Raw genomic sequence first — 16,163 nt, forward strand, 5'->3', positions numbered from 1 at the left:
TTTAAACAAATTATTTATTTTATTTTCTGTATCGTTTTAATTTTGTCTTTTGCACCTGCAGTAGTGCAGTTACTGTAACTTGTACTCAGATTACTCAGCTCCTTAATGTAATTTATTACATCTCAGTTCAGTGGCTGCCAATCCTTTTAGCAGATTATCGGGATAAGATGTCATACCCGGTGCTGAACCTACGCAAACACACAAACACTCATGCAACACTCACTCTCTCTCTCTCACACACACACACACACACACACACACACACACACACACAGTCTCACCGACTGTCTTGATTCTCTTCCGTTGAGCTGAGTTCAGAACTGGGACGTGACAACAGGTAAGATTGCTCTTCTTTCATGGAAAGTTTCAAATGATCTAGAATTAAATACAAATTTAAATTTATTTATTGTATTTTTTCTGTTTTAGCATCTGTTTTTATGGGTTTTTTTTGTTTTTCTGCATTTTCAGTTTTTAATTTGCAAATGCAGAATTTTTACTTTTTTCTGTTTTTAAGCTTTACATTTTGCTGGGTCTCTCTCTCTCTCTCTCTTTAGCCTGTAGAGTTCCTTTGGCTCCTGTTCTTTAAAGCTGGATGTTATGAGCATGCTGTGGTTCTGGCAGAGAACCGTAGAAACCACATAAGCCCTGAGGGAAATGACCCACCCTGAAACACGCCCTGCTTTGTTGTGTATTTTGGTCCAAATGGAGCCATAAATAAACAAAATTACCAACACGGTTCATGAAACAAGACCTAGAACTAATGTCACAAACAAATGTGGGAAGTTGGGATGGAGTTAGCGTCTCAGGGACCTGTAGAAAGTCAAACATGTTTTATAGTTTGAAGAGTTGAATCTTTCTGATCAAAGATTTGTGTTGGCTTTACTTTTGCACCTGAAACTCATTCCTCTTTAGTTTGTAGCCAAGAATTCCCACAAAGTTTAATAAACTTCATACTTTTTAGTTCTGCACCAATGGAAATCAAAGATAACCAAAAACACTTAACTCTAAACACAATCTGGACTTGCTCTTGTTACAATGAAGCTGAATCTGAAACCTGAATCTGCTGCTGACTTGGACTTTCTGTGGATCACAGTCAACAACACCTAAAAACCGAGACTTCCTTCATTTTCAAGATGAAGTTGGAATCAATGTTACTGACTTTTGTTTTCTTTACTGGCTGGGGTTTCCAGCTTGTCATGGCTGACTTTATGGGCTCAGGGGAACACTCTGATGTTCAGGAGGATATTCACCATGAAACTCCCACAGAAAAGCAGGAAGGACTGGACATTAACATCCGTTCACCCAGGGATGTACCAGACATGCAGATGGAAACAAACTGGAATGTTCCTGATATAACCAAAGGCAACTATGAGGATGCTGACTGGCATCCGTCAACATCAGTCCTGGAAACACACTTTGACCTGACCCCTGACAACTCGGCGATGATCCACAGCAACAGCATTGGCACCGATGATGATGGCCCCAACCAAACTCTAAACCAAACCATTGGTACTTCGGTAACAGAGTGCGGTGAGTACAGCAGCCAGCTGAGCCCTAATGGCCAGTGTCGACTAATGGCAAAGCTGCCTCCTGTTGGGGCAACAGAGAAACGTTGCCCGGACATGTTCCGCTGCACAGATGACATCTCCTTTTGGCTTCACGAGAATCAGAACAGGAAGGAGCAGCTGAAGGAGCTGAGGGAGACGATGTCAGAGCTGCAGGAGGAGCTGAGGAACCACCGGCATCGAGTCAAGGCTCTGGAGATGCAGGTGACTGAATGAACTTTAAAAACCTAATGTATTTATTTCTTTAAAGACATTATTTTTAAAAGATCTACGACATGACGTCAGATATAGAAGATATAAAGTTGCCAAGGAAGCTGTGTCGATAAAGCATCTTGCTTTGCTTTCCTTTAACAGCATTCACCTGCTGTCAGCCCTGATAAAAAATGATTTTCTCCCTCATTTCTCCACTAAGATGTGACCTGTTTCTCTTCATGTCTTTCAAACTCCTTTGCAATGTTGAGATATATTGATATGTTAATAGAATTTTGGCCAAAATGTTACAAATAATACTTCTCAGGATGTAGGGAACACTGGAAAGAGGTGTGACTACCAGGCAAAGAACCAATGTTTTTCATACACTTTTCCACTTTGCTGTCATCGTTGAATTGTCAGGATCAGGAGTCCAGAGTTCGCAGGATTTAAAAACTATATCTTGCGATTTAATTGTGGATTTTGAAGCTAGAATATTGTGGACAAATATCTCATATATATTCTGGTGAGACTGCCAGTGTCAGATGATTCCACACATTCACTTTGGTAGTGTCATTACAAGCAGTAATTTGAAGGCTTTTTAACAATCATAGTGTCAGAGTACATCTACCCAAAGTTAAAAGAAGATTAAACTGGAACTGAATTTTAGAATCTGCTATTTTTCTGGTTGCTTTTATTATAATGGCTGAAAAGATATTATTCATTCTTGTAAAACAAAAAGATCCTTCTTTTGTTGTATTTCTTTGCTTATCTGTGCCTTTGTTTATCTCTCTGTCTAACTTTATCTCCCTGTCTTGACACCCTTTAAGTCCTCCTTAACCCTGAATCCTAACAGGATTAGCTGAAGACCTTTTGGACTTAAATCCTTCTGAGTCTGCCTAATAGATAGACGATACTTCCGGGCTGCAGGAAACACAGTCTGCATCGTGTCTAAATTAAGATGCAAAGACTAGAGTTCACTTTTGAACTCGTTTGAACAAACTGAGGTTAAACGACAAAAGATAAACTTGCCTAAAAAGGTGAGCAGCAGGGGGATTTTTCATTTGCATAGAATTTGCAACAAACATTGATTTGTTCTATTAATAATTTTATTTATTTAATTAATTTTAATTATATGCCCTTCTTGTCACTGCACCATGTTGCGTCACCTTGTTTACTTCAGAAGGCTAACTATTTTTGAACATCAAATACCTTCACCAATATAAATGTGTCCCCCTGTTCTGTCTTTATGTCCCACAGGCTGAAGACAACATTAGATTAAACTTGACTCTCAAGGAGCGCTTGCGTTTTCTGGAGCTGCGGCATGCCGAGGCCGACACTCTGCTTCACGTCCACGCGGCGCTGCTGTACGAACTGCAGGCACAGCTTCGCAACCTGTCGGCCTCCATGCAGAACGTGAACCAACACACGGGCTGCACAATCAACGTCATCAGAGCTACGCCGCCTCTCGGCATGAGAGACACTCTGTCAGCAGGTACACATGCAACAGGCGCAGTGGTGAGTTTCATGACTGTCATGATGTCACTGGCAGCACATGTTGTCTTATCTTAATATGAACATTACAAAAATACAGTCTGCTGTTTAATTTCCACAGACAGTGTCTAAACAAATGCTGCTCTGGCCACTTGAGTTTGAAGCAGCTGTAAAGTTTTGCACAGAGATAAACAATAACAGCGCTGGTTTATATATCAGCTTTACTAAATTCAATAATATTAACATATTATCAGAATTTAATCATATGTAGAACTAATGATATCTGTTTTTATTCATTTTTAAATGGACAAGGATGTCCTCCTACAAACATTAGAGGATGCTGCCGCACCCTCCTCACCCCTACTTCCCACAGCCATCAAAGCCTGTTCTGTTCTTGCCTCTTTGGCACAAAGAGTTTAAGACAAATCTTCTTTTTTTAGCTTTATATATTGAGATAAGTCACAAGGAGTCAGAGTTTGTCTTTAGAGGGAATTTCCTTCCTTTCTGGTTCTAAATTTTCCACATTCTAATCCAACTTCCCAACTGCAGTGGCTTATTTATTCAGTTCTTGAGAACTAGTTCTTGTTAAGTAGAATCCCAGCAATTTCCTTCCAGATTATGGATTTAAAATTCTATTAAATTCATAGTTTTATCTCACATAAACTGCAGAATGCAAAGACATTTACATGACAATGATAAGCATAACCTGCAGTTCAAGAAGTCATGTAACTGTAGCAGATGGTGGTTTTTACATTGAAGTCCTGCTCGCTTCTGTATTCCAGTTATATTTTATTACATGATGCTCTTTTAGAACTGACTCTTCACTTTAATGCTCAGTAAGACTACAAAAAGATCAATCAACTCAATGATTAATCTGGGCAGACAGATGAATCAGTTTTGATGTTGACAGGAGCTACAGTCCTTCTTTTTTATGTCTGTCTCCCTCAGGTGGACACTATGTGTCTTATTGTCCATCAGACTGTGCGTCTCTGTATCACAGTGGCGTTCGTCGTTCCGGTGTTTACACCATTGTCATGTCACCAACCACCACCTTTCCTGTGTTCTGCGACATGGAGACAGACGGTGAGAAGGAGTTTTCATGATGGCTGCTCTGAGAAGTGATGATGGAGATGAAGAATCTGCTGCACTGCTCCTTTTTCTCTTGTTGATTTACACTCATTTCCAGCTGGGATGTTGCCATTCTCTGAACTTAAAGACTTAAAGTGTTTATTTTCAGCATTTTAGTTTTATTCTCAGTGCTCTTACTAACAGTAAAACATAACCCATTACATCCGTAGCCGTTAAATGAGCCTGTGCAGGTGGAGCTTGCCAGATGGATTGCTACATTAAATGTATTCATATACACACATATGTTACCCCAGGTGGGGGCTGGACCGTATTTCAGCGGCGGCGAGACGGTTCGCTGAGCTTCAATCGGGGTTGGTCCGAATATCGAAACGGCTTTGGTGAGCCTAAAGGAGAACACTGGTTGGGCAACCAGCACCTGTACCTGCTGTCCAATCAGGGCCACTACAGCCTCCGCATCGACATGCAGGACTGGAGCCATGCCCACAAACACGCCCTGTACCGGTCCTTCAGGTACAAACTGAGACTGCAGATGAAAAAACAGTAATAAGGGAGAGAAACACTGGACTTTGAAGGGCTGGTAATAGATGGAGCATTGGTTTTATTTCCTGACCTTTAGATAAGTTTTGGATGGAGCAACAGACTCCGGAGGTGCTACTCTCTGACAAGCTCTGATTGTGATGTTTTGTGTGGTTGTTCTAATGATGCTCACGACAGAGATGTACTATTGCCCTTTTCAGGCAATAGCTGCAGAAACTGACTAATTTGACACACAATCAGCTGATATTAACTGCACCGTGCCTCAGTAAACTTGTAATGGAGGTAACCAGAAAAGTGACCATTTTCAGAATAAATCCTGTCTCTTCATCGGACTGATGAAGGCATTAATGTAATATATCTCAGGACAACAATGGTTGGTATTTCCCATTTTGTTCGGTGTAATAAACCATCCATGAGGTGAAGTTTCACTTTAGCATCAAACCTTGATTGTTTTATGACACTAAAAATTATGACAAGACAATAATAAATGCTTGTAACTGTTGACCTTTTCCACTGTCTTTATTAGATAAAGTTCCACTACTGAAACTTCACCAGCCTTTTTCTGATCCTACAAGCTGGGAACAAGCTCCTCTGGTTCTAAACATTTATTTATTTTTTAACTGTGAACTGATACATGAGTAATGTTGTAGGATGGGATTAACCAGTCTGTCATTTGTGTATCATGCTGCAAACTTATGACCATTATCATAATTTAAAATAGTTTAGACTATTTTGAAGTCAGTATTTTCCCTCAAAGTAGAAATAGATTTTTTCTACCATATGAAGGTATGAATAAAAATAACCTTAATATTCTAAAATGCATGTAGGAACACATTCTCCTCTTTTTAAATAAAACACTTGTTAAAGTGCTACAGGTAACTCAGATATTTGGTCTTCCTGTCCTCCTGCTGCAGGATAGACAGCGAGGAGAACCAGTATCGCCTCCATGTGTCTGGTTTCAGTGGGTCGGTGGAGGATTCCTTCGGTTGGTATCATGACCAGCACGGCTTCAGCACACCAGACACGGGCAACATCTGTGCTGAGATCAGCCACTCCGGCTGGTGGTTCCACCAGTGTTTCTACGCCAACCTTAATGGAGTTTACTACAAGGTAGACCCGGCAGAGCCATATTCACATCACCTCTGGGAGAGAAACTTGTGTTTCATGAGCCTGAGTTCTGTCTGAGAATATATCATCACCCCATATGTGCTGATGATGCATTTGGATCTGAACAACTGTGAATTCAAATGTAGCACATAAAAGAAAATTATCAAAATAGAATACGTAAAGGGGAAAAGATTCTAATTTACAGTTTAAATAATTTATTGGGCCTATTTCTGTCAGATCTAAACAAAACAGTTCTGCAAGAAATCTTTCAAGAGGTGCTTCAACAATCTGTATGATTTTGTATCAATTTATTTTTGGAGCAGGCACAAGTTATCCAAACTGTGGGTATTTTTTAATTGCAAATATAAACAGAATGATGAACTGTTTCCTTCAGGGCGGCCGATACTCTCTGAAGGCTAACAACTTGTTGGGGCCGGATGGCATCGTCTGGTTCTCCTGGAAAGATTCGGACTTCTACTCTCTGAAGGCCGTTACCATGATGATTCGACCGCGCGGCTTCAGACCAGCTTCGTCACTACGTCTGTCGCCATAGCAACGCAGCGCCGTCATCAAGCAACAAGTGCAACGAAGTATTTACTACAACATGAATATGCTGTTTTGTTGCTAAAAGTCATTGCACCACATGCTTAATATTCACTTTATTGGTGATTTTTCCTTAAAAAAAAGGGATCAGTCTGTCTTTTAAATTGTAAAACCTTTTTAATGTGGTGCAGTTGAACGCAAATACGGAGCTGAATCTTAAAAACAGGCTTGGGTAGTCAGAAAGTAGGCTGCTCGAAGACACAGGCTGGTCTGAAGGAATTCAAAAGGCAAAATGTTATTTACCTAAATATGACATACTCATTAAAAGACAATAATAATAATTAAAAAGTCAAATTTGTATCTCAAAAGCAGATAAACGAGTTTCCTTAATTCCTTTCTAAGCTATTCAGCTTCTGTCTGCAGCTGAATGATTAGAGATGAGATTTACTGAAAAGTGTCAAAACCTTTTAGTTTTATTGAACATTTCAAACAGACTGGATGCTCAGTTTTAGCTGGTGTTCATTGAAAACTTCTGTACACAATGCTTACACAGTATTATTGCCATACATTAACAGAGAAATACTGTGCATTTGTATTTTATGTGTTGAAATAAAATCTATTTTCTATTCAATGTCAGTTTACCTTGCTTTGTTTCATCTTTAACCCTTTACTGTCATCACTAAATCATGTATTAAAGACACATCCACGCAACCCTGATCATAAATTTATTTATTGGAACAATTACAGGCGTTAAGTGGAACATCTACAGAGTTTCTCGGAGTCGTCAACAACTTTTAAGAATTCAGGATCGCTGTTAACAATTTTCAACTTTCACAGGTGAACTTCTTTAGAAACGACTCCTTACAGACAGATGAGAGATCAGCCAGCCTTGGGGTCATTTTCCCTCAGAGTGAGGCTGACAGATCCTGGACAGAGGTGCTGTTGATCAGGGCTGCTCTCTGGGGCGGGTGACAAAGTGCCACCACAGAGGGGGGAGCTCGCCCTCCTTGCGGGCAGGAGGAAGGGCTTCAGTCGTGGGGCCTTCAGCTGGAGTCTCGGCCTCCAGCTGAGCCACCTGGAAACAGACAGACGGAGGCAAAAGACTGACTTTGGTTCTTAAATCAGACAAGTTTGGGTCTGTTTTACGTTCGTTTACATTTCTAACTCTTTTGCACATCTACTATATGTTCTCCGGATTTAGAAATTTGTTCTCAATAAAAAAAAGGTAAACTGAACATGTATTTGTGAGACAAGACTTGATTTTTTTAATGTTTATTTATTTTAAGAGGTCATTTGTTTCAGTCAGTTTAAATAAAAAACATCAGAATATTTCTGACACATCTGTAAACTTACATTCTTCCACTGTTGCACCAACTCACTACAATCTATCCCTTGTAATGCAATGCTAGTTTACCTAAAGAAGTATTACACCATGAGTTAATAACTGGTCTGAGACATGAGAAAAGCTGCAGAGGCTGGCCTGTTCAACTAACAGATTACAATTAAAACAATTTTATCTTAAGAAGATGCAAATCTACTTTTCATTTAAGACAAAATAAGGATCATATTCCTTCATGGTCCAAACAGAAAGCTCTGGCACCATCTGGTGGATTTTACTCATAAATCTTTTTTGTTTGCTAGAAATTGCTTTCTTTTAATTGAGACGTGGAAAATATGAATAAGAATAGACAAAGTTATCATTTTATGTCTATGGTGTCAACATTTACAGACAAATTTCAAGGTTTCTGACCCAAATTCTTTGTTCAGCTCAAACATTTATTTCGAACATGTTAAATAAATGTAAAAACTGTCTGGTAATGATCAGACCTCCAACCTTTTATATACTGAACATCTCCCTCAAGCTGGTTTTTGTGCCTAGTTAAAAAAATATGACCAATTTCTGTACAGTGCAAACACAGATGACAAAATGCCTTGTTTTATTGTTTTGTTTTGTTTTATAGAAAAGAACAGAGGAAGCACTGCTCACCTCCTTTTCCCAGCTCTGCAGCCTCAGTTTCTTCCACTGCTCCCTCTTAGCGAAGTAATCGGGGTACATGGCCTTCTCCGAGGGGTGCCAGGTGTCCAGCACCCACTCTGGGACCTTCAAGGACAAAAACAGAGGTCAGATAGCTCATCCTTTTTGTGCCATTGGGCCATCAGCATTAAGAGGGTTACACCAATCACCTTAATCTCTAAAGACAAGTTCAGATATTACCTCATTAAGACATCGGGTGATTTGTCAGCTGTTACAAGATGAAATGATAATATACAATATTCTTGGTAGTCCTGCCCCCACCTTGTAGCACTCATTTCTTTCGTAGGAAGTGCCTCCAGGAGAGTCAGGGAAGATGTAGGGCTGAGGATGTTGGTTAGCCCAGAACTCCTCCTCTCCTGCTTTCAGCATCAGGGTGGCCTTCATCATGTCCTTCTCATCCTTGTTCTTGTCAAAGCGAGCTCGCAGAAGGCAGGCGTGGAAACGGTATTTGTCTCTGCGGTTAGAAAAAACGCCACACCAGTTTGTCTTCATAAACTGCACCAACAAAGCCGGTATGACCGAGATGTTTCCTGGAACTTCATGACTTTTATAAGAAGAAACTAAATCCATAAATTATAAGGATTCCTCACAAGCAGCGAAAAAAGTTTTTCTTTTAGTCCAATAAAATAACAGAAACAGTCATATTTATCTGTGTTTCCTTTGGATTCAGATGTATTTTCTAACTTCATCTACAGCTTCTAAAATACCAAAACAGTAAGAAGAACAGCTGATTATTTGCTTATAATTGTACTTTTAACTCTAATAAATAATCTTGATTTGAAAGACAAGCCAACTTAAACCATAACACATATTAGAAATACACAGTACTGTTATTTTAATTTATTATATCACTCAAGTCTGTAAGATCTGGATTCTTCTTGAGAAAAATCAAAAGGTGCAGGACATTTTGTGAAAAAAGGCCAATATTTCAAATAGTAGCTTATTTGTAAATAAACTTTAAATAAATCCTCTCACACTCATTGAATTTTACTGATTCTTAAGGTCTGTATATGAAAAAACACATCACAAAGTAAACAAGACTTTAACTTATGAGACTGCAACACTTGTAAACTGGCTACATGTTGCATTTTGACACATTTTGAATTAATTAGTTCAATGATTAAGGCATTGGGGCTTGCTATAGTCAAATAAACAATATATTTATAGCTTATGTGCACTAGACTATTATGTATAATCTTGCACTCAGCAAACGTATCAAATATATCAACATTACTTTGCAAAATCAGAGTCATATTTTTGTTAGATTGATCAAAAGGACTTGTTTTTCAGTACCATCAGGACTGAGTGACCTGCTAACAGCGGCTAGCTAGCACTTAGCTTTGGTGTTAGCTTAGCAACATAGCAGGTAAACTTCAAACAGCAGCTCCAAACGACTCTTGAAATATTAAGATCCTCTTACCTAAACACGCACCATGACTCCAGGTGTCTAAGGGATTTCTTGTAAAGCCTCAACACTTTCTGCTGGTGAGTAAGAAAGGCAGAGGCCATTTTAGCCGTCCTCTGTCACCTTCTCGCATCGCCGCGAGAGGGATTCTGGGTCTTTGTGTCGTGATGACGTCAACACCGTAAACACTAAACTAACGCGCAGGAAGATTTTTATCTGGTTGCTTAAACTTTAATCGCTAGCATTACACATATAAAAATTGATAACTGCGGTTTATTTCACTTTACAGATGTATATACTGTGAGTATAAGATGTAATGACTCGCTAACAATGTATTTCAGTAATTTTATGTCCGTCTATTTTAGCCATTACGGTAAAGCGACACGATGAAAGCTGCATGTTTGGTTCTCTTCAGACGTGTTTCAAACATGGCACAGCAAAAATTCATCGGTGAGACATTTTTGTTGTATGCCTGAATGTTATTTAAATAAAGAGAAGACTACACATAGCTGCTTTATAATGTGTGCTGTAAAACATGAAGATAAGATGGTTTGTTTTTTTAGCTGAAAGAAGTTGGCCTCGTAGCAGAAATCTACACTAGCGCTCACTCTTCTACAGGGCCCCGTAAGGGACATTTCGGAAAAAAAATATTGCGTTTCCTCGCAATTTAGTTCATAAAAGCTGTCGAGGCAGATTGTTTTATCTTTGTCCTTTTTAATATTTAAATCCACAGCATTGTTTCTCTTAGTCTAATTTAAAATAGAAGTTAAATGGACATTTTCAGTATTTTTAGCCGTCTGAAATAATCGGTTCCCCCTCCATAACATGGGAACAAATTAATTTACCAAGAAGCCCTTAGCTGTGTTTATTCCTCTCATCATGGACAACAAATCCTGTGAATTTGAAAACATTTGCTTTTTATTTGCCAAAGTTACTACACATTACAGGGTGTGAGCTTCAGGCTGAAATATTGGGTTCCCCTTTGATGTTTCTAAAAGCATTTTTTTCTCCTCTGAAAAGAGAGGAACTATGTTCTCATATATCACAGAATGAAAGAGTATAATTCCAAGGTATTTAATACATGTGCTATTATTTTGGACAAAAACAGACATTGACTACCAAAAATTATTTATTTATTAATGACCTGGAACTGTCGATTGAAATGAAAGTTACAACTTTGACACGATTATGTGGAGTCGTTTTAACGAGAATTCGATCAGAAGCATCATGAAGACGGTCGGATCTGACTCTCGGGCTGCAGAGCGCACTCCCAATTTCCTACAAGACCTGATTGGTCATTACTTAATGGGCAAATTGAACAGTAAATCATTTTGTAGTATTTCTAATAAACATGAAGTAACCAGTAAGCATAACCTTTTTGTTTTGTTGATTTCAGTTTCTAATATGACAGTCTTGTTTCATTTTGCACTGAATTCAGCTTTTTTCTCTCCAGATGTTGGTGTAAACCTGACAGATCCCATGTTCAGAGGACTCTACAGAGGGAAGCAGAAACATGACGGTGAGCCACTCTGGAAATGCTGTTTTAACTTGTTTGTTGTTAAGATGAAGCTTGTCTGAGTTTTTTTTTTCCTGACAGATGACTTTGATCAGATAATCGACAGAGCTCTTAAAATCGGAGTGGAAAAGGTACGCCGCACGCTCAGCACCTTGGTGTCAGCTCATCTGTTGACCCAACACAGCAGCAGGTTTTGGTTTTCGAGAAGAATTTTAACAGGGTCACATCAAACTTTTTGTCTTACAGATTAAAATGCTAATTATTCTGCACTTATCGGATTGTTTGTTGGGCTCACAAAATATCAAAATTGAAATATTTAAAATGTCTGAACTGAAGCATCTGTTGCTGCACATTCATGTACAGAGACTACATGTAGATCTTGTAGATCTTGTTGTTATTTTGGAATTAGATCGGCAGAATTGTTAGTCCCAGCTGATCGGCAGCAGGATATGTTGTCCAGCCTCTGAGCAGAGGTGCACAGTGGCACATGGGCTCTCTTTATTTGTGTTTTATGACAAAATGAACAAGTTTTAGTATCCAAAAGTGATGCAGGTAAAATAATTCCCACTGTTGCTCAAACTGCTATGACATTTTTGGAGTTGGTTGCATAAAAACTTGCTTTTTTGGGGTGAATAGCTGTTAGCCCTGCTTGTGATATTGTGCAGAAACATCAAACAACTAAAGAAAGAAGTAATAATGCAAACATTTGGTTTGAACTAATTTAATATCTGTTGCTTTGTGGCAGTTTATGATCACAGGAGGGAGCCTTGAAGACAGCAAGGAAGCTGTCAAACTAGCTGAAATCAGAGGTAACATTAATGACAGCATGGCTCACTTATAGTTGCTTATTTTTTGTATTGTCCTGCTGGACATTTATAAAAACCTATATTAAAGTTGCTTCTTTATAAGTAGAATCAGCCAGATGTGGGTCTTTTTATAGCTGTGTATGAAACAAGCTTCCTCGTTGTTTCCAGATGAGTTTTACTGCACCGTCGGCTGCCATCCGACCCGCTGCAGTGAGTTTGAACAGAATGGGGAATCTCAGTACTTCTCAGGGCTGAAGGAGCTGGCAGCAGCACACAGAGGAAAGGTGGTGGCCATTGGAGAGTGTGGACTAGGTGTGTCTAAAGGAAAGCAGTGGTTTCTGACTGACTCCTTGTTTGGTTTGTTCAAACTGTCTGTTATTAAAAGGACAATGTTTGCTTTTTCTTTTGTTCCAGATTTTGACAGGTTGGAGTTTTGTCCCAAAGAGACTCAACTAAAGTAAGTTTGTCTCTCCTAAGTTTTATAACCTGCACTAATACATATTTTGTTCTCTGGTGGCAGCTGAACACAGCATCATCAGATTAAAGTTCATATTACAGACGTGTCCTCAAACAGATATTAGTTAACAAAGATTAATCAACACCATATTGTTTCTGTTCACCTGGCATTGTTGATGTTAACCAGGTCATGCAAAGACATTAACGAACTACAGGAGGGAGGGGAAGGATAATGATTTGCATGTAAGTTCAGTTTGTAAAGCTTGAGCAGCTCACTGCAGTATAAAAGGTTGAAATTTCTCTCCTCTGATGAGAAGTGAAACAGAAGGAGTCCAGTTGCCTTCATCTAAACCTACTATGATGTCTTCTGCAAACTTTTCCTTCTTGTCCTCATTATTGGCTCTTCAAAAGCCCTTACTTGTTTGTTTGTTTGTTTTAACCCTCCTTTTGCTCTGTCTGGTTCCTCACAGATTCTTTGAGAAGCAGTTTGACCTGGCAGAGGACACCAAGCTGCCCATGTTCCTACACTGCAGAAACTCCCATCAGGAATTTATCGGTAGATTTGGAAAATAAAAAACCTCATCTGTTTTGTGAGGCGGTGTTTACGACGGAGCCGTTTATTGATTCTTTGTCCTTGTTCCGACAGACATCATGAAGAGAAATCGAGACAGATGTGTCGGAGGAGTGGTGAGGACAATTTATACTTTTATTTGCTTTTTTTCTTCATTTAATCTCTGGTTCAAAGCAGTAAATATTTTTCACTGACATCTTTTCAATTAGATTCTGACCTTGATTATTCTATTTAATTAGATTCTTATTTGTTGACTTTTAAATGTTTGTGACTGCAGTAAAATGTGTAAAACCCTATTATTTTTTAATATTATTATTTTTGTTGTAAAAAATCCCCAGAATAAGAATGTTAAAGACTGATATTCCAGTCTTTAAAAAGCTTTTTCCACAACATTGCTGTAAAAGCTGTAAAAGCCAAATGTTAGAGACTCAAATTCAGAGATTTTTTTATTTTTCTCCTGCAGGTTCACTCATTTGATGGGACAGCAGAGGATGCTGCTGCACTCATTGACCTGGATTTATATATTGGAATAAATGGCTGGTGAGAAGATTTCATTTAAAAATGTTTGATTAAGTTGTTAAAGTTAAAAAGCTTTGCATTGCCTGAATGACAGCTAGCTTTAGTTTCAACTTCAACTTTTTTCCTTTGTCTTGAATCTCTTCAACTATTAATACACAGTAAAACCATATAAAATATAAGTATATTTAGATATTTTTATTTAACAAATAATTTATTATGTTCTACAATGAAGTTCAAGCAAATTGACTTTTTAAAACAATTTAGAATGTGCTTACTGTTACAAAAGATATTGCTTGTCTGTTAATAAATGCATAAATAATTTGAGGGTTAAAAAGTTTTCTCTGTATCAGGAGCACTTTTATCACAGTAAGTAGATATTAGAGTTGATACGATACAGGTTACGACAGCTGCAGGTGTGATTTACATAAAACTCTTTTCTTAACAATATTACAACTTTTCAGCTCTTTGAAAACCGAGGCCAACATTGAAGCTATGAAGTCGATCCCCACCGAGAGGCTCATGATCGAAACAGGTGAGTTAAAGAGCTCATTTTTATTTTAAGACGTTAACAAAGAAAATAGACTTTGGTTTGTATTCTGTAAAAAACAAATACTGTAGTTCTGGTGCTTCAGTGTCTCCAAACTTACTGTTTGTGTCAGATTTGGTTTGGTGGAATATGTTTTACTTTATTTTTTTACAAAGCACAATGTATGCATCATATTTTTAATTTTTGTACATGTCTAAGCAAGATAAATTTATTAGCATGTTTTTTTAGGATAATGTGTTTGCTTTTTAGAAACATTACTCAAAAAGAACCACACTAAAACATAACATTAGAAAGAAGTGTGGCGTGTGTTCAAAGAAAAGAAGAAAAAACAACTTTCAGTTTGGGTGTAGATCCTGGTCATTTTCCTTTAAAGTGTGAAAACTGTGACATCTGCACTGGCAGATTCACTTTGAGTAGAGTTTAGATTGTATATTACTTTTACTTTCACATTTTGACCTTTGTTCTCCTTCCAGATGCTCCGTGGTGTGCTGTGAAGAACACTCATGCAGGCTCCAAATATGTTAAAACAACATTTCCAACAAAGAAGAAATGGGAGGCAGGACACTGCCTGAAGGACAGAAATGAGCCCTGTCACATCATGTGGGTATCTTTAGACATGACCGAGGAGGGAGACGCTCTCTAAAAGTCGGTGAATACGTTTTAAACACCTCTTGCTGTTTGTCTCCTTCAGACAAGTTCTGGAGGTGATGGCAGGAGCGAGAGAGGAGGATCCACAGGAGCTGGCCGACACGATCTACAACAACACCATCAACGTCTTCTTTAGCTCCAGCTGACCACAGAAAAGGCTTGGAGACGTGATATTTAGAAGGCTATGAGAAGGGGTGCAAGGCGTGCTTCAGGACCCCCTGATGGATGCCAAAGGACACGCAGGTCCAAAGTAATGAAAAAATAAATAAAAACAAATTTCATTATTGCTGAACATATTTAAACTCAAAAGGTTTCATTATTATTGAGTTTAGTAAATCTTGTTTACAAACCAACTGTTGTATGTCTGTGTGTAAAAATATTTGCAAAATGTTTTTAACGTCCATATTTAAAAAATAAAACATGCACTTCTAGTATGCAATGCACTGCATTTATTTGGTATTTTGTTATATGTGGGTGTTTAAGGTCATGCATATTCTCACCTCTCATGTGGACTTTTATGGAGGCTTGTGTGTTTGTGAGGTTGCTCTTGCCTTAATGACAGGTCTATTGGTAAAACCTTAGAACTTTAAAAGTGAAATATCTTTTAATCATACCTGTCTTTAACATTATTGATAATATAATTTCCTTATTTCCTTTCCTTATTTGTGATTTTTTATATGGTAGGCCACTCACATCAAGACAAACATGTAGATAAACAACTTATAATGTAATATAAAAAAATACAATATTTTTCTCATATATATGTACTAAAAATAAAAATGTTCAAGCAAAATTTGGGACCGGATTCCAACTACAACGTTTATTTGTTTACCTTTGGAAAGAGTCGAAGTGACAGGAGAATAGGTCAAACATTAAACTTACTGGTTTAGCACAAGTTTTGCCGAAGCTGCCTGTGTTTGATGTTAAACTCTATCTTTATGGCGCTTGGCCATCAAGCTTTTATGTGTTTTTCAGCAGATTTGATTGTTTTGTTTATGACTGCATTCATTTCAAAATTGCATTAAAAAATATGTTTCAAAATTTCAACAAAATCCTGTTTAAGGGGAGCTCTCATTGTGTATATAATTTTGTTAATTGTGTTTATCTTGGTGTTTCTGCAAAACACATGAGGAAAC

The 16,163-nt window shown here is 38.1% G+C and overlaps 3 protein-coding genes across 3 annotated transcripts; 2 read left to right on the forward strand and 1 right to left on the reverse strand.

Moving 5' to 3' along the window:
* The first annotated feature begins 281 nt into the window (after nt 1–281).
* On the forward strand, nt 282–7,225 carry LOC108246351 (angiopoietin-2). The gene is made up of 7 exons (XM_017433849.3): nt 282–337; nt 555–1,769; nt 3,015–3,249; nt 4,197–4,331; nt 4,631–4,847; nt 5,789–5,984; nt 6,376–7,225. Exons 2-7 carry the CDS (start codon nt 1,134–1,136, stop codon nt 6,532–6,534), a joined length of 1,578 nt encoding a protein of 525 aa, XP_017289338.1. The 5' UTR covers nt 282–337; nt 555–1,133; the 3' UTR covers nt 6,535–7,225.
* An 11-nt stretch (nt 7,226–7,236) lies between these two features.
* ndufb9 (NADH:ubiquinone oxidoreductase subunit B9) lies at nt 7,237–10,136 on the reverse strand. The gene is made up of 4 exons (XM_017433850.3): nt 9,980–10,136; nt 8,821–9,013; nt 8,512–8,625; nt 7,237–7,599 (listed from the first exon to the last, which is right to left on the reverse strand). Exons 1-4 carry the CDS (start codon nt 10,066–10,068, stop codon nt 7,471–7,473), a joined length of 525 nt encoding a protein of 174 aa, XP_017289339.1. The 5' UTR covers nt 10,069–10,136; the 3' UTR covers nt 7,237–7,470.
* A 161-nt stretch (nt 10,137–10,297) lies between these two features.
* tatdn1 (TatD DNase domain containing 1) lies at nt 10,298–16,062 on the forward strand. Its single transcript, XM_017433857.3, has 12 exons — nt 10,298–10,414; nt 11,418–11,483; nt 11,562–11,611; nt 12,226–12,289; nt 12,455–12,598; nt 12,701–12,743; nt 13,213–13,298; nt 13,389–13,429; nt 13,777–13,853; nt 14,294–14,364; nt 14,853–14,979; nt 15,071–16,062. The coding sequence occupies exons 1-12, from the start codon at nt 10,351–10,353 to the stop codon at nt 15,171–15,173; spliced, it is 936 nt and encodes a 311-aa protein (XP_017289346.1). The 5' UTR covers nt 10,298–10,350; the 3' UTR covers nt 15,174–16,062.
* The last annotated feature ends 101 nt before the right edge of the window (nt 16,063–16,163 follow it).

Source organism: Kryptolebias marmoratus, linkage group LG5 (assembly GCF_001649575.2).
Source record: "Kryptolebias marmoratus isolate JLee-2015 linkage group LG5, ASM164957v2, whole genome shotgun sequence".
Lineage (NCBI taxonomy): Eukaryota > Metazoa > Chordata > Actinopteri > Cyprinodontiformes > Rivulidae > Kryptolebias > Kryptolebias marmoratus.